This window comes from Vipera berus, assembly GCF_964194415.1.
Source record: "Vipera berus genome assembly, chromosome: 1".
Lineage (NCBI taxonomy): Eukaryota > Metazoa > Chordata > Lepidosauria > Squamata > Viperidae > Vipera > Vipera berus.
In genome coordinates this window covers 40,359,941-40,380,670 of record NC_138202.1, presented here as the reverse complement: position 1 = coordinate 40,380,670, position 20,730 = coordinate 40,359,941, and the positions used below count along the sequence as shown (strand labels likewise).

Below are 20,730 nucleotides of genomic sequence, written 5' to 3'. Positions count from 1 at the left end.
CAGGCTTCACACAACTTACTCTAATCAACTCATTCTTGTCTCTGTTTGATAGGGCTCTAAATAAACTTTAGAAAACTAGCAGTACCACATAAACAATGCTGCAATTAGAGTTTGATAGCTTCTTAAGCAAATAATCAGTATGTTTGATTACCTGACTACATGTCACAATCATATTGAGGTAACTTTACAGAAAACAATCATTCCTCCATAGGTATGCATAATTTTTCTTCTTTGATTATTGTATTCATTTACTTCCTAAAATCTGAAAAGGCTATGACCAGCTTACAAATGATAGAAAAATAAAAAGATTTAACATAAAATTTGCTCCAGTGGTTAAGTCATCAGGCTAGAAATCAAGAGACTGTGAGTATAAGTCCTACCTTGATCGTGAAAGCCAGCTGGCTGACCTTGGGCCAGTTCCTCTCAGCCCAACTCACCTGCATTGTGGGGGAAGTAAGATGAGGAAAGTATGTGGGGTATCTTCACCTTATTTGTAAAAATAATGAAGGTTGGGATATAAATAAATGAAATGTAGAATTCCAAACAACCAACTTCCTATCTATTAGCACACTGAGAACAATAGCCCTAGCCCAAGTGATTACCATATTATTAGTCTCCAAAAGCTTCCTAAAATAGCTAGGTCCTGGAAATAACAGATTTTTCTCACGTAGAATTAAGTCCTTCGGGAGAAGGGCGGTATATAAATATTATTAAAATAAAAATAAATAAATAAATAAATAAAGAGATTCAGCAAGAGATTCCAATGGAGAAAAGAACTAGAATCTTTACCTTGCCTGTGGTTGAATAAATCTTTAATAACCAGTGATGGGGAGATTAGCCTGGAAAATTAGATGCCATAAATCTAAATCAGCATTTTCTAAAAATTATGAATTGTGAAATAAGTTGTTTATGAATAGCTCTTTTGTGCACTGGAATCTCTGGTGAAAAAGACTACTTTTGCTAAGCTTCCACAACTCTCGCAACCCATATATTTGTGGAAGGTTCTGCAGTCCTCCTAAGAAATAGAGGATGAAGGGGACCATGACATTGACAGAAATATTCTGTGAAATTTCATTCACAAGCAATTATGTTTTTTACTTATTCCAGTTGACTTATTACTTGTATTATTCAATATTACTTGTTCTCTTTTAGGGTTGGCTTAGTAGAGTCAAAAATCCGTATCTTGGTTGGAAGCTTGGAGAAGAATGAATTTATTACACTGGCTCATGTAAATCCTCAGTCATTCCCAGCACCCAAAGAAAATCCTGACAAGTAAGGCACTTAAATATTAATAAAACTACTGGAAGAAATGTTATTAAAAAGAAAAAAGGCAGTTTTTCCTATTAACTTTGTCAGCAGGTTTGACAGTTTAATTTAGGTCATGACTTGGAAGAAAATCCGTTTCTTGTTCTTCACAGGAAATGTAGAAAAACTGACAGAAAAAAGATTAAAATTGGGATAATATATGCAGATGCAGTTAAGATTTAAAGTACCTTTGCTGTACTACAAAAACTGAAGGTGGATCTGGAGGTGTGCCTGCAAAAAACATTCTAACAGTTGTCCTCTATTCCACAAACATTGTATGCTGATGTTTGCAAAATCATGTCTAAGATTTTGCCTTGCATTGTTATACATCTTGAGATATTCTGTGAGTCTTTGCACAAATGGACATTTACTTTTGAATTTACCCACAGAAGGCTTTTGTGCAGTCTTTTATGCACAGGACTGCGCCTCTGTGTGCAAACTCCTACTCAATGAATAAGATGTAAACAAAAGTAAACGACAATTACTACTAAACCTGCAATAGACCATGGAATAGGATCTCAAACTTAAATAGCTTACTTAAAGAAGAGACAAAGTAGTTGAAGCAGTTGTTTGGTACTATTTATAAGCCAAAATTTGTTGCATTTGACAGCCATTAAATGTTGAACAGGTAGAGTACAGTCCTAATTCAAAGATGCGCTTGGATGAAGTAGGAGGCCTGTGTTGGCAGAAATGCATTTCTGTTAAGCTATTTATTTTTAAGTGGAGTTGAAAAAGACTTGATAGATGGGCTAAGCACAGGAGAAAACAGGTTTGCCATACCCAAATCAGATTTGACTTGCCTTCCTCACATACAGTGGGACAAAAAAGTATTTAGTCAGCCACCAATTGTGCAAGTTCTCCCACCTAAAAAAATGAGAGAGGCCTGTAATTTTCATCCTAGGTATACCTCAACTATGAGAGACAAAATGGGGGGAAAGAATCCAGGAAATCACATTGTAGGATTTCTAACAAATTTATTTGCAAATTATGGTAGAAAATAAATATTTGGTCAATAGCAAAAGTTCATCTCAATACTTTGTTATATACCCTTTGTTGGCAATGACAGAGGTCAAACGTTTTCTGTAAGTCTTCACAAGGTTTGCACACACTGTTGCTGGTATTTTGGCCCATTCCTCCATGCAGATCTCCTCTAGAGCAGTGATGTTTTGGGGCTGTCGCTGGGCAACACGGACTTCCAACTCCCTCCAAAGGTTTTCTATGGGGTTGAGATCTGGAGACTGGCTAGGCCACTCCAGGACCTTGAAATGCTTCTTACAAAGCCACTCCTTCATTTCCCGGGCGGTGTGTTTGGGATCATTGTCGTGCTGAAAGACCCAGCCATGTTTCATCTTCAGTGCCCTTGCTGATGGAAGGAGGTTTTCACTCAAAATCTCACAATACATGGCCCCATTCATTCTTTCCTTTACACGGATCAGTCGTCCTGGTCCCTTTGCAGAAAAACAGCCCCAATGCATGATGTTTCCACCCCCGTGCTTCACAGTAGGTATGGTGTTCTTTGGATGCAACTCAGCATTCTTTCTCCTCCAAACACGACGAGTTGAGTTTTTACCAAAAAGTTCTACTTTGGTTTCATCTGACCATATGACATTCTCCCAATCCTGTTCTGGATCATCCCAATGCTCTCTAGCAAACTTCAGACGGGCCCAGACATGTACTGGCTTAAGCAGGGGGACATGTCTGGCACTGCAGGATTTGAGTCCCTGGCGGCGTAGTGTGTTACTGATGGTAGCCTTTGTTACTTTGGTCCCAGCTCTCTGCAGGTCATTCACTAGGTCCCCCTGTGTGGTTCTGGGATTTTTGCTCACCGTTCTTGTGATCATTTTGACCCCACGGGGTGAGATCTTGTGTGGAGCCCCAGAACGAGGGAGATTATCAGTGGTCTTGTATGTCTTCCATTTTCTAATAATTGCTCCCACAGTTGATTTCTTCACACCAAGCTGCTTGCCTATTGCAAATTCAGTCTTCCCAGCATGGTGCAGGTCTACAATTTTGTTTCTGGTGTCCTTCGACAGCTCTTTGGTCTTGGCCATAGTGGAGTTTGGAGTGTGACTGTTTGAGGTTGTGGACTGGTGTCTTTTATACTGATAACAAGTTCAACCAGGTGCCATTCATACAGGTAACGAGTGGAGGACAGAGGAGCCTCTTAAAGAAGAAGTTACAGGTCTGTGAGAGCCAGAAATCTTGCTTGTTTGTAGGTGACCAAATACTTATTTTACCGAGGAATGTACGAATTAATTCATTAGAAATCCTACAATGTGATTTCCTGGATTATTTCCCCCTATTTTGTCTCTCATAGTTGAGGTATACCTATGATGAAAATTACAGGCCTCTCTCATCTTTTTAAGTGGGAGAACTTGCACAATTGGTGGCTGACTAAATACTTTTTTGTCCCACTGTAATTAGGAGGGTTGAAATCAATATAAGCTAATGTTTATTCGATTTGATGGGAACTTAAAAATCCATACTTTTCTGTTGCTATCATGAAGTGGTTGAAATTAGGCTAGAGCACAACTTTACTTACCCTGTTTTGGCAACAAGCCTCTGACTGTTTTGGCCTCGTGGGACTGAGCAATAGTTTCTGAGAATTCCAAGATCTTTATATAATTCTAAAATCACTGAACTGTTGTAACTCTGTTGAATATTTTATAACATTTAACACAAATGTTTCCAGGTCTGATGTTGGAATAGTTATATTTTAGGATTATTTCTATTGTCCTTTGTGATTTATTATTATTATTCCCCCAGGGAAGAGTTTCGTACAATGTGGGTGATTGGATTAGTGTTTAAGAAAACAGAAAATTCTGAAAATCTGAGTGTTGATCTTACATTTGACATTCAGTCTTTTACTGATACTGGTAAGTTTGACTGACTGAAATTGTTTTGTTCCAACCTCTCCCCCAAGCTTTGTTAGTTTGGCAACTGCTCTTGCTTTGGATTATAGAAATATACTTTGGGGGTACTGGCAACCGTTAGCAAAGTATTGGCCTTCATATTTATAATTTTGCCTCTCCCCAAGTTTTAAATATAAATGGTATAGTCTTCTGACTAGTATCAGCAGTAATTGTAATAGTACACCTGATCATACTGTTATGTTTCTATAACAGCCTATACTTTTGTCTATAAAATACGGTAATATTCCATAAGGGTGATACGTGAATAAGAACAAAAGTTTATATAATCCAGCATTCTGGACTCATAGAGGGTGACCAGATGAATCCCAGAATCTCAAAAGTTAGCAACTGGCATTTAAGAATGCCATATTTGGCTTATGAGGTAGTAAAAAGCTTTATAATTCTATTTTTCATGAATTTTTCAGGTTCTCTATTAAATCTGTCTTAAAGGGTGGCTGTTTCTATATCTAATAGCAGTTTATACTTTGGTTTAATTATTTATAGTTTAAGGGTGTGCGTCCTTTTTTATTCTTTTCAATTTACCTTCATTAGATAAACTTCAGTTCTCTGTGCGTTCTATCTCACATATGATAATTCTGTCATATTCCTTTTTTTATTGGTGCCCAAGCACTATGGCCTTTCTTTATAAAGAGCTTACTCTAGTTTTCTGATCATTTTGCTTATCCATTTGTGGTGATTAAATATTTTGGAATACAACTACATTTAGTAACACTGAAAGGAGCATTTTAGAAATTTGTGTACAGGTTATTTACTTGGTTAACCAATTGTATTTGAACCTTTACCACTGTCTCAGCAATATTCCCTAAAAGGGGTAGTTTGAAGACCAAACAATAAGAACACATAAATAACATATTATGCAGGAAACTTACAGATTGCCCTGCATACTTCAATGCTGCCAGGACACTTATCAACTCTATAGTCTTCAGCAAGGCTCTAAACTACAATCACATTCATTCAGGCCTACTTGACAGACATTTGCAATTCAGATTATATCAGTCATTCAAAAGACTGAGCTGCATGAGATAAACGATCAGATCAATACAGGTAGTTCTCAGTTAACAATAGTAATTGGAATTGGAATTTCTGTTGCTAAGCAATGCAGTTGTAAAATTCAATGTCACATTTTTATTTTTTATTTTTATTTTAATTCCATTTATATCCCGCCCTTCTCCGAAGACTCAGGGCGGCTTACAAGCTTAGCAGTAGCCTTCATTCTATGTATATGCCTGCTTATTAGGGCTTTCACCCCCCCCCAAGCGGCATTATTACAAAGTCAGCTTAATTGCCCCCAACAATCTGGGTCCTCATTTTACCTACCTGGGAAGGATGGAAGGCTGAGTCAACCTTGAGCCTGGTGGGATGCGAACCTGCACTAATTGCAGGCAGCTGGTGTTACTTAAGGAGGCATTAGCCCACTGCTCCACCAAGGCTCTCACATGATCATGCTGCTTAGTGACAGTGGTTCTGGCAATCCCTTATGAATATTGTTAAACAAGGATCACACAGGTCATAAAGTGAGGATCTCATGTGGCTGTGACTTCTGACTTCCTGCCGGCTTCCATAATGACTTTACTTGTGGGAAGCTGACAGGGAAGGTTCTTACATCATACTACTTGTTCAGTGCCATTGCAAGTTTGAATGGTTGCTGAACAAATGGTAATTAAATAAGGATGTCTATAGAGCCAGATCGATTCCCAAGAAGTATCTATTAGAAGACAAACAGAACAATAGAAACAGAACAGTAGAGCATTACTAATTGTCACCTGCAGCTCAGAGCTCAAATACATGAACTCACATATATCAAAAGCAGGGGTCTTCAAACTTGGCCCTTTTATGACTTGTGGACTTCAACTCCCAGAATTCCTCAGCCAGGCAAGGGCCAAGTTTGAAGACCCCTGATCAAAAGGTTCCAGGCAAAATCAGAAGGTCTCAGACACAATAGGTTTTTAAACAATACAGCTGTTAAATGATTATATACTTGCAATCTGTCTCACATATAAACTATATCTATTTAATCAACCAGTCATCCCCTCCTCCATCCTCTTTCAAATAAATCCTATATCAGTCTAGCAACTCTGAACACCCAATATTGGAGTGCTATGTCTTTTACTAAAATTTGTTACTCAAGAGGTAGCACAGGATCTTGATTTCTGTTTTTTTTGGGGGGGGATGGGGGAATCAGAGAATCTCTTTAAGAAAACCATTTAAATGGCAAAGTGAATAATGTTTGGTGAGGTTGTTTGCCTGGTGAATTTAGGTCTGTATGTAATAACTACACAGCCCAACTTTTTCTTTCCTTCGTCCAATTGCCTTTTTCTCTCATCTTGCTTTAGATTCCCGATTCCCCTTCAACTTAGTCCCCCCAATGCAATTATCCATCTTGGCATATATCTGTCCCACTTTTCTGTTTTTCTGTTCTCTGCTAGGAGCAGGAAGAATGATAATATAAAGATAATTTTAATTTATGTAATCAATTATTTTCTAACTAGGTAACATTTATTTTAAAGCAATTAATTTTAGTTATTAATTCAAGTATTGTAATTTTTTTTGGAGTCCTGACCCTGTCATTTCTTTGGAGTGTGAGTCCTGATAGGTGTATATATACACTCATACATATAAGCATACCCACATCCATGTGTCATGTGCACATTTATTGACTGAAAGGAAAACAACCTTTAGGATTGAAATTGGTAGATTTTGCAAATTGGGCTCTGTGCACTAAGTAAGGTAGGGGTTTGCCTATACTTTTTATAATTCTTTTTATCTATTATTGAAGATCAATGCTGTCTTTCTTTTGGGTAGATATAATTTTCTCCTAAGTTATATAAGAAGAAATATTCTGTAACTTTTAGGACAATTGTTTCCTTTCATATATGACCAGAATTATTTAAATCAGCGAGTGCTGCAAAAAGGAGGGATGGTAAGTTTTTATAAGCTCATGTTCCTTCCATCCTTCCCATTATTTCTCTGAATGTTTTTTTGTTTAGTTTTTTAAGAGAAATAGAGATTCTATTTGAAGCATATACATGCTGGAAGGTAGAGAAAGAATAATGTTTGAATCATTTGTTCCTTCTTTATGTGAAAAGGTTCTACTAAATTCTGGTTCTTCCCACAGACAGAAGAGATCATTTTGTTTTGTAGATAGGCAAAATAGATTAAATTCCAGATTTTAGTTATAATATTAGGATTTATTTATTATTAAAGAGTCAAATTTATATTAGCCATCCATTTCACAATACGCAACACTGGGTGCCATATAATAATCGGAACAGCAAATATAAAAACAGGAAACATAAAAAATATAAAATCCAGATTAAAAAATAAATATTATAAAAATATACATAGGTTTCAGTTTTCCAAAACATAAAATGTCTTCATTTTATTCTAATTACATAGTTTATAGGCAAGCAATAAACAGCAAGATGTTTGAAATGGATATGAAAATTGCTGCAATGCATGTTAGGAGAAGACAACTTCATCAATTGCTACCTAATCATGTCTTTCAGAAAAAGAAAAAGGTAACATTTGAGTTAATTGATATTGTGATAAACACTCTCTTTGTTTCTGTATGTTCTAGTGCTGTGTTGTTTTTGTTATAATTAATTATTTTATGTAAGTACTGCTTTCCTCCCCCCAAAAAAGTATTCTTATGCATGCATAAGAAATTAATCCATTTACATTTATCCCATCTACTTTCTTCCTGGTTTATTTTTAACTTTTAGTTTGAGATGATATTTATTCAGATGTAATTATTGATATTTTAAATAGCTTGCATTGGTTAATAGGAGTAATGTTAAACATTTGTACTCAGGTATCACAATTTAATGTCTGTTAAAGTGCTACAGTCTTAAAACTATCAAATTTATGAAAAATACGTTATCACGATTTTGTTTTCTTAACGTGCTACCTTGGTTTTGCACCCTTTTTTTACTAAAGCAGGAGGCAGGCAGTGGAAAAGAGACAAAAAAAGGTACAGATAGTCCTCAAGTTATGATCATTCCATTCAGTGACCAAAGTTATGATGGTGCTGAATGAAGGGACTTATGATGGTCCTCGAACTTCTCTGGCCATTGCAGCATTTTCATAGTCCCATCAACAAAATCTGGGCACTTGGCAACCAGCTCACACTTAGGACTGGTTGCATTGTCAGTCAAGTGACCACCATTTGCAACCTTCTCAGCTAGTTCCCCACTAGCAAAACCATTGGGGAAGCTGGCAGGGAAAGTCACAAATGGTTTGGGTAGTTCTCTCTGCCCAACTGCCTTTCTTTGGTTGCACGCATCATGTCCCTCTCCCCTTTGCCCCCTCTTTTCCTGGCCTCTCTTTGCTTGCATGCACCCTCTTTCTCTAGCCTCTTGACTTCTTTTCTTGGCATCCCTGCACTTGCATGCACCCCATACTCTCTCCAACTTCCCTTTGCTCCCATGCATTTCATGCCTTGTTTTCCTGACCTCCCTGCATTTGCATGCATGCAGCCCATGTCCTCTTTCCCTGGCCTTCCTGTGCTCACATGACCCCGGTACCCTCTTTCCCTGGTTTTACACTTCACCACAGCACCATCCTCCCCACACATAGTCTACACTGGGTCTCATAGAATCGCACCCCACACTCCTTACTGGAGACTCCCTCCACTTCCTGCTTAATGACCTATGACCTGCACATCTGCAAATGGGACTGCCCTGATTGCCATCACCAAGTGTTGCAGTCCTGTGAAATTGTTCTTCACAACTACATCACTTAGCAATCCCAGTCCCAATTGCAGTTGTAATTTGAGGACTAGCTGTATATAAGGCCCACTGCTACACAGCAAAAATGGATTACCGTATGTTATTTCTATTTTCTAAAATTAGTACTCTGCTCTTCTGTAATTTCTGACTGGCTAACTACAAATAATACAGGAATGTAGCATTAGCAATGTTTAGATGTTAATTATAAAGAAACAAAGCTTGTAGAAGTTTCAGATTTTCTATATCACTTGTATACCTCATAACATAATTGTAAGAAAACAGTAAGTATTTATTTAGTATGCTTATTTTGAAAGCAATATATTTGCAGTGCATGAATGTAGTCTAGAACGTCCAGAAAGAGTGGGAATTTGTTAGGCAGATGTTTCACTTAACTATGATGTTTTCTTATCAGAATTTCCTTTTCCTGCTGGTGTCCCTGAACAAACTGTAAAATGTTAATACTTGAACAGGCCCATAAAATGATAGTGCTTAGTTTTTGTATTACAATATGTATTTTTTAGTTCTTCTGAATTGCTTCTGTGATACATTATCTTCTTGGTTGTAGCATTCAACAGAAGGAGTCAGGTTGACAGCGCTGAATGACAGCAGCCTAGACCTATCTATGGATAGTGATAACAGCACTTCTGTGCCTTCTCCTACCAGTGCTACGAAGACAAGTCCTTTGAACAGTTCTGGAAGCTCTCAGGGGTATTTGTCTCCAATGCTTACCTTAATATTCAGAGCATTATTAGTATCTATAATTCATACTGTAATATTTACACAGAGAATCTTTTAACTTTATATAATATATACTTTGTTTCAGATTTTAAAGCACTATAAATTTACAAGTTATGTTATTTCTTACTTCAAACTTGGATCTTTACAAAGGTTTTGTACTGTACCCTACCATACTACTATACATATCCTGATAAATGATATTATTTAATAGATGGGCAGGAATCTGTGTCAGACACTATGCCATGATGGGCTTCAAAGGTAATTTCCTGCACTTTGAATTGCATCAAGAAGCTCAGTAGTAACCAGGACAGCTTATGACGCTGTTGTGACACATGGGCATACCAAATCAAGCCTGTCACTGCCTATGTACCTCTCTAAGCCTTTGATCAGAATTCTTGATGGAGTTGGTGCATCATACTGTTAATTTAGACATGCAAACTAATAATCCGCCTAACTTAACTGTAGTTATCAGTCCTGTGTTCTACTTCATCTGGCCCATCTTTGCCTTTGAGGTAGTAAACCTCAAAGGTGTTAGGTGGAGGAGAGAGGGAAGAAATCTTGCTAGTAATGCCTTCCTATAATTCCTGTTCTCTTTTTAAAAATATTTTAGCAGAAGCAGTCCTGCTCCAGCTGTGACAGCAGCATCTGTGACCAACACACAAGCTTCTGAAGTCACTGTGCCACAAATAAATTCCAGTGAAAGCTCAGGGGGTAAGAAACCGTCATGAATCTTCAAATTTGTTCCTAGATTATTGAAATCCATTTGTCATGTTTAGATTTTCAGTATCAATTTATTTGAAGTGTAGGATTAACCTGTCATTTGCAACTTCATTGAAGTAACTGATAAAGCAGCAATAATTACTTAACAATTTTTTATTACTAATTTATTTGCTTGTTGCTTGATATTACTGACTTTAGCTATGCACAGACTTTGAGTGAATGTATGTAAGCTAAAACTTGAAAGAGGCAAGAGGGAGTACAAACCAGTCTTTTGCATGATTAATTCTAAGTAGGACTTGCATATAAGAGAACACTAGAAGTGGGACTTAAATGTATGGCCATATCCCTTTCTCACTTGTACTCAGTTCACATATGCTCATTTAGGCACATGTTGATATTTCTCCAACTCAGTTCAGTATATTTAGAATATACTTTGTAAATAACTCTGTTTTTTCAGCCTTAACATAGACTTGGTATCTTTTACATTTCTATACAGAATATGTGGACTATAATGTAGACCTGCTTTAGCATATAGTTATTATTTGGTCATCATTTTTTAGTTTTGTTCAGCATTGTAGTGCTAATATGTGTGTTCCAGAGTTTTTAAATTTAGAACAAAAAACAAAGCCACTCTTGGGTAATATTATAAATTTGATGCTTGCAATTCCCCTTTGCAGTTTTTGATAGTAAACCTTGCAGAATAAATTACGTCAAATAAGAAGAAATCATACATTTTGGTTAATTTACTACAATTAGTCATAAAATGTAACTGCCCTTGGTGAAGAATATGATTTGGTTGAAGAAAAGAATTCAAATGTTACTTTGCTTTTTGCCCATGAAGTCATAAATTAAAAATTGGATGACATTGTAAACAGTAAATTATATTTCGATAGGTACTTCAAGTGAAAGCATTCCTCAAACTGCCACACAGCCAGCCATCTCTCCACCACCAAAGCCTACCATCTCTAGAGTAGTATCTTCAACCCGTCTTGTCAACCAACCACAAAGACCTTCAGGAAACACTGCAACTAAAGTAACTAGCCCTGTAGCAGGTGTGAAGAGGACATCATCTCCCCATAAAGAAGAATCTCCTAAAAAAATAAAGACTGATGAGGTATTTCTATTTCTTTGTTGGGGCAGCAGAACATTGTCTTCATTTTGGTGCTCTCAGATCTTGATCAAGAAAAGACTGCCCATTCTTGAGAGGGAGAGAGAGATAATAAAAGAGTTAAAGAAATATTAAACAGAACATTAATAGCTTATTGCATGTTTACATGATAAATAAGACAGTTAGATCACCTAACATTCTTTCAAAAAGCATTTAAAGGTAGAAATTTTAAAAACACCATTAATAACTAGTCGTAATCTCTGTATTTCCATAATGAGAGATAGTATATATTTCGATGTTGTAGCAAATACACACACACACACACACACACACACACACACACACCTCCTTGTGCCATATCTGTTATCGGACGTTGGTGGTCATATTGGTGATCCTGTTTTTATCAGCAGCCGCATGAATAAATGCTGCTGAGTTTTGTCCAAACCAGTCCCTTAGATTTTGAAGCCATGATGTTCTTCTTCTGCCTGGATCTCATTTGCCTTCAATCTTTCCCTGGAGGATTAAATGGAGTATGCTGTATTTTTCTGGGTGTTGCACCACATGTCCGAAATATTCTAACTTTCGTTTTTTCATTGTTTTGATTATTTCCTTGGCTTTCCCAGGCAGCTTATCACCTCCTCATTTCTGATCTTGTCAACCCAGACCCAGCTTATACTTAACACACTACACTCACAAATATATATATATATGTCAAATGCTTGTTAACTATTTTTAGATTACCTTGCTAGGCCCCAAACATGGGGCAAATCTTTATTTCCTGTTTCGGCCTAACCGAAGGCCATCGACAGGCAGTAGTCACAACAGTGACAGCTCATATTTGTGTAAATTTTAGATTGCTAACAAAGAATTAAAGGGAGACTGATATGCATTTCAAACTTATTAGTTTTCATCAGTCAGCCATACCCTTCTGAGATTCGAACCTGGGCTGATTGCACATTAGGCAGTTGTTTTCACCTCTAAGAAAATATAATATTTTCTCAAAATATGTTTTCTCAAAATAACACAAAATATTGAAGATGATTAAGAAAACCCTGTTACATTAAAGCATAATGCAAACGCAAAATGCAGCATTGCAAGCTAACTGCCAACAGCTTGGAGTTTGATCTTAACCGGCTTGAGGTTGACTGAGCCTTTCAGTCTTCTAAGGTCGGTAACCTGAGGACCCAGATTGTTGGAGGCCATATGCTGACACTGTAAACTGCTCAGAGAGCGCTGTAAAGCACTATGGAGTGGTTTATAAGTCTAAGTGCTATTGCTATAAAATAGACCAGTGTGTTGTAGAGGAATGAGTCAGGACTCAATATAGCTATACCTGAAATAAATGTTATACAGATGATTTGCTATTTATGCAATTATTTGAGCAGGCAAAACCATGATAGCTGCAATTGAATGCTGATACAATTTCACAATGATGCATTTATGAACATTGATTATGCTAGTTTCCTTTTGTTCATATTTGTTAACACGTTTTATGGATCCTTATGCTCTTAACAGATCTATACATATAACATAATTGCAATTAAATTCTGGATAGACACTTTATTTTTGTATCTTGGGCAGGTATCCTATTTCCTTGTGGTTATTCTGCTTTATTACAGGATGAAATGAATGAAGATGCTAGTTGCATTGATATGAGTGATCATGATAAGATGGAAACTAAGGTACTTTTCTTATACTGTGTAGCAGTATATAGTGTATTAAACACCTACAGTTTTTAAAACTAAGGTTTCATTTTTCACTCCAGCTACAGTATTTCACCTTCACCAAGTCCAATCACATACCTTTGGGAATCAACAATGAGATCATAAAACTATTTCCTTCACTTGCTTCCTTCCCTTCAAAATGTATTAAGAGATATGATACCTCTTAGTAAGAGAGATTTGACAAAGATAAGGAAATCAGCCACCAAAGTTTAAATCAAATTGATTTATTTATTTATAAAATTTATTTGGCTGCCCGTCTTATCATAGGGTAACTTTGGGTGGCTTACAATTACATCTTAGTTAAAACAAAAATATTTATAACCTTAAAACCAAAGGCCCACGGTGAGAGTGGGGGTGCAGTGGGAGGTGGGATCTGTTATCAATCAACCACCTCCATTGTACTGATCCCCTGCTGGTGCCCCAAGCCAACTGTCACAGCCATGTTTTACAAAAAGGGTTGGGACCAAGCTCACATTGGGGGTCAAGATATTCCAGAGGGAAAGGGCAACAGCAAAGAAGGCCCTCCTCCTGGACCCCGCCAGCTGGAATACTTGGGCTGCTTCTCTCCTCTGCTGGCACAAGTGGTACGGGCCAATCCCAGTGGGGTGAGGCAGTGCCTCAAGTAGCCTAGACCCATGCCATGAATCCTCCGTGACCACTAGTTATAGGAGTTAGTGTTGCTTGGAAATGGACTTCAACTGCATCAGGAAATCTATGGTTTCCCTACCATTTGCTTTTAATTTCTGTATACTCTAAATAATTAATATTTGTTGATAGCTTAATTATTTTTTTAAAAAATAATAAACGTAATAGTGAGAAGTAGTGATAATCAGGGATGTGCCAGGTTCTTTGGCTCAGGGAATTTTCTGGTGTTTCCTGGAGTGTTTTATCATGGGAACACAGTTTTACATTCAGTTATAGATCATGCATCATGACAATTTCTTAGTAGCAGAATATAAAAATAGTCTTATATTCCAAAATGACATTAACAGCAACTCAAAACAATTATAATGGTTCAAAATTAAAATACATTTTAGTCTTAAAAGATCCAGGACAATAAAACGCTCTTTAAGCCGCAGCTGAAAAGACTACAGAATAGTCTTTTAGACAAGTCCTGGTAGGCAGCTGTTGGCTGTCACTTGGCAGAAGCACTGAAAAAGGATCCTACAAAAGGGAACTCAAATGATGTGGATCCAGTTCTTACTTTCTACAAAGGACTTTTTCAACTTGTGGATGGCCAGTAGAACAGTTTTAGTCCATCGGAGCAACCAAAAAAGACAAGTTCAATAACAGAAGCTTGGTAACCACCTTAGCCTCAATTACTTCCCCCCTTACTTTGCAACCAGAGTGTCCTTTTAAATGTGTTTGGGACAGCTACATATCCTCCAAGGGAAAGTAGGATTGGTGAAATACCCCCTCATGCTCAGTGACTTCAACAGAATCAACCTCAAGGAGTGACACAACTGGGGCAAATTGTATTCAACCCTATGAAATCATTTTTTCAGGGCTCTGAAGATAGATGTTAGAATGTGCAATGAAATACAGGTAGTCCTCGACTTAAAACAGTTCATTTAGTGACTGTTCAAAGCGACAACGGCACTGAAAAATGTGACTTATGACCGTTTTTCATAGTTACAACCTTTGCAGCATCCCCAGGATCATGTGATCATCTTTTGAGATCTTCTGACAAGAAAAGTCAATGGGGAAACCAAATTCATTTAACAACCAGTTTACTAACTTATCAACTGCAGTAATTCACGTAACAACTGTGGTAAAAAAGTCATAAAATGGAGCAGAACTCACTTAACAAAAAATGTTGTAATTTGAGGACTATCTAATTGTGTTTGAACTACTACAGATTCTTTTCTTTCAGATAAATTTAACAAACTTTGTTAATATTAAAATGTTAAGATTCCAAATAATTCATGATTGAATTACAGTGATCTAATAAGAAATGTTGGCATACTTTTCTTCTTTTCAGGAACTTTTTGATACAGAATCAGATATGGCCTCTCAGCAGGAAACTCTTCAGACCACAGTATCTCTACAAGCTCCTCAGGTACTAGCATGAATCTATTTCTGCATTTTGTAGAAATAAAAGCCTTCAACTTCAATTTGACTCCTGACAGCTGCCTCTTTGCATTTTCTTCAGAGCACAATAGAAGCGGTTGTGTTCTCTCTTAGATACTACTTTGCAGTCTAGCCAACCAACTTGAATTAAGGTCAACCCTGCTTGGTTGGTAAGGCAAGACACTGCCACCTCCTGAGGTATAAAGCTCTGATCTGCATTCTGACATGTGGATTGATACAAATTTCTTTGCCTTCTGTCCCATCATAGTGAATTTGATGTAGTAGATTCTACAGCTTTTGACATAATTGAAGATTAATTACATGTCTTGAAAATAGCAGATTAGAATGGGAGTTATTGAATAACCCAGACAACAGTTAATGAAGAAGCAGAGGAACATGAGTTTGTTGCTCTGTGTAAATTTTCAGAAATCCATGTTAAGTTTATTAGCATCATTCTGAAATAAATTGGCACTAACTAAAATTGAGGGGAAACTAAGATTTGAAACAATTTCAACAAATGGAAACTTTAACTTTTTAGTAACATATAATCAAAATTTTATCTAATTAGAAATATCTAATATTTCTTCCTTTTTTTCCTCTACCTAGAAAATGCCCAGTACCGATCTTTCAGATATCCCTGCTCTCCCTGCAAATCCTATTCCAGTTATCAAAAATTCAATAAAACTAAGATTGAATCGGTAAAACCAACCTCAGGGGTCCATAAACAGTATCTGCCAATTTAACCTGTTGTCTTCTAATACTGGAAAGGAGAACAGAAGGTGCAAGACGAGAATGTGAACACAGATGGATTTAGGTATATTTTGTGCACTTCTCTTGCTGGGCTATAATCACTTGATCTGGAAGTCCAGGTTCGTATTTGTGGAGCCAGGAGTACTATTAATGTGTTAGCAACAGTTACATTAAATTCTTTAAAGGATTACTGCCTATAAAAAGGAATGGGAATACTATTTCTAGCCATATTTGATGTACTGATTGGGTTTGTGTTGATGCATTGTTTGGAAGAAAAGAAATTCAGCTAAAACTGGCAAAAGAATTCCTTAAATGCACTTTTATGTACTTTTTTATTGGAATATGACTAATTTTAGTGCTTCAGCTTGATAGATTTTATTTTTATTAAAAAAAAAATTCTTCAAAATCTGTGACCTTCAAATTAGAAAATGGCTTGATATATTGTATACTGAATGTAAAAGTATGCATTGTATCTAGCTCAGTCACCATTAGGATGCAGCAAGCCCTTATAAAGAAAATGACAAATCTTGAGGTTCTAGGTTTGGGAAAATACATTTAAAATATTTGATGGGGCATGATTAAGAAATTGACTATTTTTTATTTTGGGAGTTATTTTATGGTGCATACAAATCAGCTATCAAAAAGCAAATAATTGATTCCTTCAGTTTAATCAAGCCTTCTCCTTATTACCTTCCCATTCCTATTATCGTATTTTTTGGAGAGGAAAAAGAAATGTTAGCATTTAACTCATGTTTTGTTTGTATGCACAAAATTGGACTATTGTTGTCAGTGAAATACTGGTAGCTTTTCTTTTAAGCTCTGTAGCCCTTAGCTACACAAGCTACTTTCCCCCAGAAATTAAATACAGTAAATAAAGTGTGCCTGTGAAGCATAGTCCTGTTTTGACGGCTTTTTCATCATTAAGTATAAAAGTTTTGTATACTCCAAAGGAGTCCTGTCTGCATTACAAATATTTCATATTTTAAGGCGGATCTTACCTACTCTAGGGTTTTAACAGTTTTATTTTTAGGTAGCTCATCTGAAAGTAGCTTTACATTCTGAATGTTTAATTTTTGTAGAATCACATTTCTAGCAGGCACTTAAATGATCTGATAAAGCTCTCCTTAACCAGTTGTTTTGCTTTGTTCTGTAGAGCTATAAAATTATTAGCAGCAAGTTTGTTTAAAAAATGGAAATCTCTCATGACTAAACAGAAAGTGTGGAATGCCAGTGATTATCAGATGGAGATAACAAACTACACGTAACCTTGATTTCAGCAAAATTAAGTGGGATGGTTAAACTGCCCTTCCCATTTTTTCTGATCAGCATGTTTAATAACTTCCTTCCCTGCATTGTGCTCAATCCTTCTACATGTGCATTTCCATCTTAAAGAAAAAATAATTGCTCTTTCCCTTTTCCCTATAATTTAATTTTCCAAAGTCAAGAGAATGTAGCTTACTCCCTACCTATCTCCTCAGCCACGCAGTAACCAAGATCTTTATTTTCTGCCATTTTGTCTATGATGTCTAGTACAAAAAAATTCTTATCCCTGCCCTCTTCTGCCTCCAGTGATCCAGCTTCCACCCTCTTAAATTTTCCCACACCCTCCTTGCTCCTTCTCTTTCTCCTGCTGCCCAAACAAGAAGGGTATCAGTTGAAGTGTACAAGCTATCTGTGCATTTTGTGTAGCTATGGAGTTTAGATCGAACTTGCCAGGCACAAAATTAGTCTTGTTTACACATCAGGACATCTTTTCCCCCCTTCATTTTATTAAACGTTTCATGTACCTGCACCAAGTTTTGCCAAGCTGGAAACTTGGAATCTTTCCTGTATAGTGACTTTTTAATTCTAGTTTTCATAACCTGGAGATCAGACTGTTGCTTTCGCATGATGTACGTAGGTGTCTCATGACTGGAGTTGCTTTGTTTTATAGTATCTGTACTCCTTGTATTTTTCAAGAGCTATTTTGTAAACAGATGATGTATTTCTCCATGGAAAACAATAAAAAAAAACAGCACAATCCCACAGTTGCTTTGTTTCTTTTGAATGTATAAATAGTGGTATTCCAAAATTACTAAATTAGTTTAAATGTCTTTTTCTAAATAAGAAAACCTAGATGTGAATACAACACTGCTGAAAGTAAAAGAAGCTGATTTAAAACCATCCACTAATAATATATATAGTTGGAATCTGTATTTAAAAAAAAGTGAAATATTACTTCCTGGCTTTTATTTTTGAAAGGACCAAAGAGGATATCCACTATTTAATGTTGCATATTATTGACCTAGGTATGGAAGTGTGGAATAATGAGAATTTAATTCACTTGGGGAAGAGTATGGAATTTAAGCTTGAAACTGTTAATAATTTGAGATGTGTTTGAATATTAGTAACTAGGGTTGGTCAAACCAACAGTCCAACTGTTAATAACATAGCTGTGTTTGTTATTGAACTGATCAGCATATCATGCTTACGAAAAAAACATGTAAGTTAATAGTTCAGCCAAGAGATGGCACTGTTTTTTCATTTTAGTGATTAAAACTTGCACAATAACAAAGACATACCAAAATCCATATACCACTTAATATTTTTGTAGCTTTGTAGTTAGAACAAAACCATTGAAAAGTCTCAATTTTATCTACTCACTTTTATTTCAGACTTGAAAAAGCAGTCTTGACTTAAATAGATGATGATTTACATATCTATTTGGAATGTAGTTACAGTTTAAATTAAACATAATAGTTTATAGCAAGTTATTAAGAGTTGCATTAGCTTCTGATCTTTAGTTAAAAAGTGGTATGTTTCAAATAAGATGCATTTTCAAGAAATTTTAGAATTTGCCCAGCTGCCACTGTTTGTATAGTATCAGAAGTCACTGTGAAACTTAGGTAAGCAGTATAAAAGTCAAAGGGAACTTAATGCAAGTAGAAACTCCTGAGTTTTCAAGAAGCTTTCATCTGGTGTTCTGAGTATATGTCCATCTTTAAATGACTAATGAAATCAGTTTTTAACTGAGAAAATACCATGCTTCATATATTTCTTGAGATGTCCATGTATTTTATTTTGTTTTATTACATTTCTACATATCTAGAAATTTGGAGATGTCTACACATCCTAGTTAAGAAAACTGAATCAGCTTGATGTGTTGTATTCATTTTTATTGCTAATTTAATAATATGAAAAACAAAGCAGACAAATTAAAAAGTACGGTATGTTCTACATGTACTACAACAGAACTTTATTAATAATTATTTTTGCTTGCTTTAATCTTCAAAGCATTAGTTCATTATTCAGCAGAATCAGTGTATACAAATTTTGTTGATGGGAGCAGATGCAATGTGGAGGGGTTAAATGAATATTTAAAATCTATAGGCATCAAACATCTGTCACTATTATCACCAAAAGAGTGCTAGGTTTGCTATCAAACTTCTGAGTCAGGGTGTTGTTATAAAAAAGATAACACGATGAACTATTGCTGGATATTCCATTTTGGTTGATACTTAGAACCTTAATGGCTTTCAAGCGATGTTTAGTATGCTATATTGTTGATACTAAATTCCACAATGTTTGGCGATCATATTTAGATGAGGGTTGAATCATGATAAGCAGTCTATATTCCTTTGTCTATCCATGTTCACAATATTTATAGTGCTAAAGAGAACTGATTTTAATTTGCTTTAAGCACATTAGGAATTCCCATCATTGTTTCAATAAAGTTAAAGCAAAATAGACTCTAAAGCAAAGTGCAAAGAAGCTGAATTCAGATAAAATTGTTTAGTAACCAATTGAAAAGCTGTGCATTAATTAATTATAGGGGCAAACATTAAATTGCCACTTTTAAATAAGTGTTTCTACCCAAAGAAGAGCTTTTTTTCACTAAAAGTGGGTGGATAATTTTCTAACACAACAGCAGTGTATAGGGGTGGTTTTTTTTTTTACTATGATTGCTCTGTGGGACAAATAGCATATGACCTCAAATTCCACCTTCCTACAAATTTAAGAGATGTGTATTTTGTGTAATGAATAACAGTGTTACTTTGTTTATGACAGGCACCAGATTGAATGTCCTACAGAAAATAGCCACATTTTATGTGCACATTTGTAATATAAATGTTTTTATATAATAGCAGTCATGTTTTTAAATGCAGACATTATATGTATGCATATAAAAGTGGCAGTTTGGAGTCATAATAGATACAAGTGAGTTACAGATACCTGAGTGTTACAAATGCTATAGCTGATAGTAGTGTTTGATTTTTAAAAAGCAAATATAAAGCATCTCTCCTAGAAATATTGTGTATAATATACTGGAAAACTAGTGTAATTCAAGCTCTCTCTCTCTCTCTCTCTCTCTCTCTCTCTCTCTCTCTCTCTCTCTCTCTCTCTCTCTCTCTCTCTCTCTCTCTCTCTCTCTCCCTCCCTCCCTCCCTCCCTCTCTCTCTCTCTCTCATTTTTTTTCTCTCTCTCTCCCCTCTCCCCCTTGAAGTACATTAGTTTTCCAGTATATATATGTGTGTGTGTGTATATATATATACACACACATATACACACACACAAAAACAACAACAACATATATTTATTTGTTTCAAGTCAGTATTGATTCTTTGTGACTGTCTACACAGGTCCATGCAATTCACTTGGCAAGAGTTTTCAGAAGT

General features: G+C 36.1%; 1 protein-coding gene across 1 annotated transcript in view; it reads left to right on the top strand.

The window, feature by feature from the left end:
* PAPOLA (poly(A) polymerase alpha) overlaps positions 1-18,100 on the top strand; it is a 49,861-nt gene extending 31,761 nt beyond the window's left edge. The window contains exons 14-22 of the mRNA XM_081340612.1: positions 1,153-1,272; positions 4,072-4,181; positions 7,635-7,756; positions 9,531-9,673; positions 10,314-10,414; positions 11,317-11,537; positions 13,151-13,213; positions 15,237-15,314; positions 15,932-18,100. Of these exons, the coding sequence (XP_081196738.1) occupies positions 1,153-1,272; positions 4,072-4,181; positions 7,635-7,756; positions 9,531-9,673; positions 10,314-10,414; positions 11,317-11,537; positions 13,151-13,213; positions 15,237-15,314; positions 15,932-16,027 (1,054 nt within the window). The 3' untranslated portion in view covers positions 16,028-18,100. The remainder of the gene's footprint in view (positions 1-1,152; positions 1,273-4,071; positions 4,182-7,634; positions 7,757-9,530; positions 9,674-10,313; positions 10,415-11,316; positions 11,538-13,150; positions 13,214-15,236; positions 15,315-15,931) is intronic.
* The last annotated feature ends 2,630 nt before the right edge of the window (positions 18,101-20,730 follow it).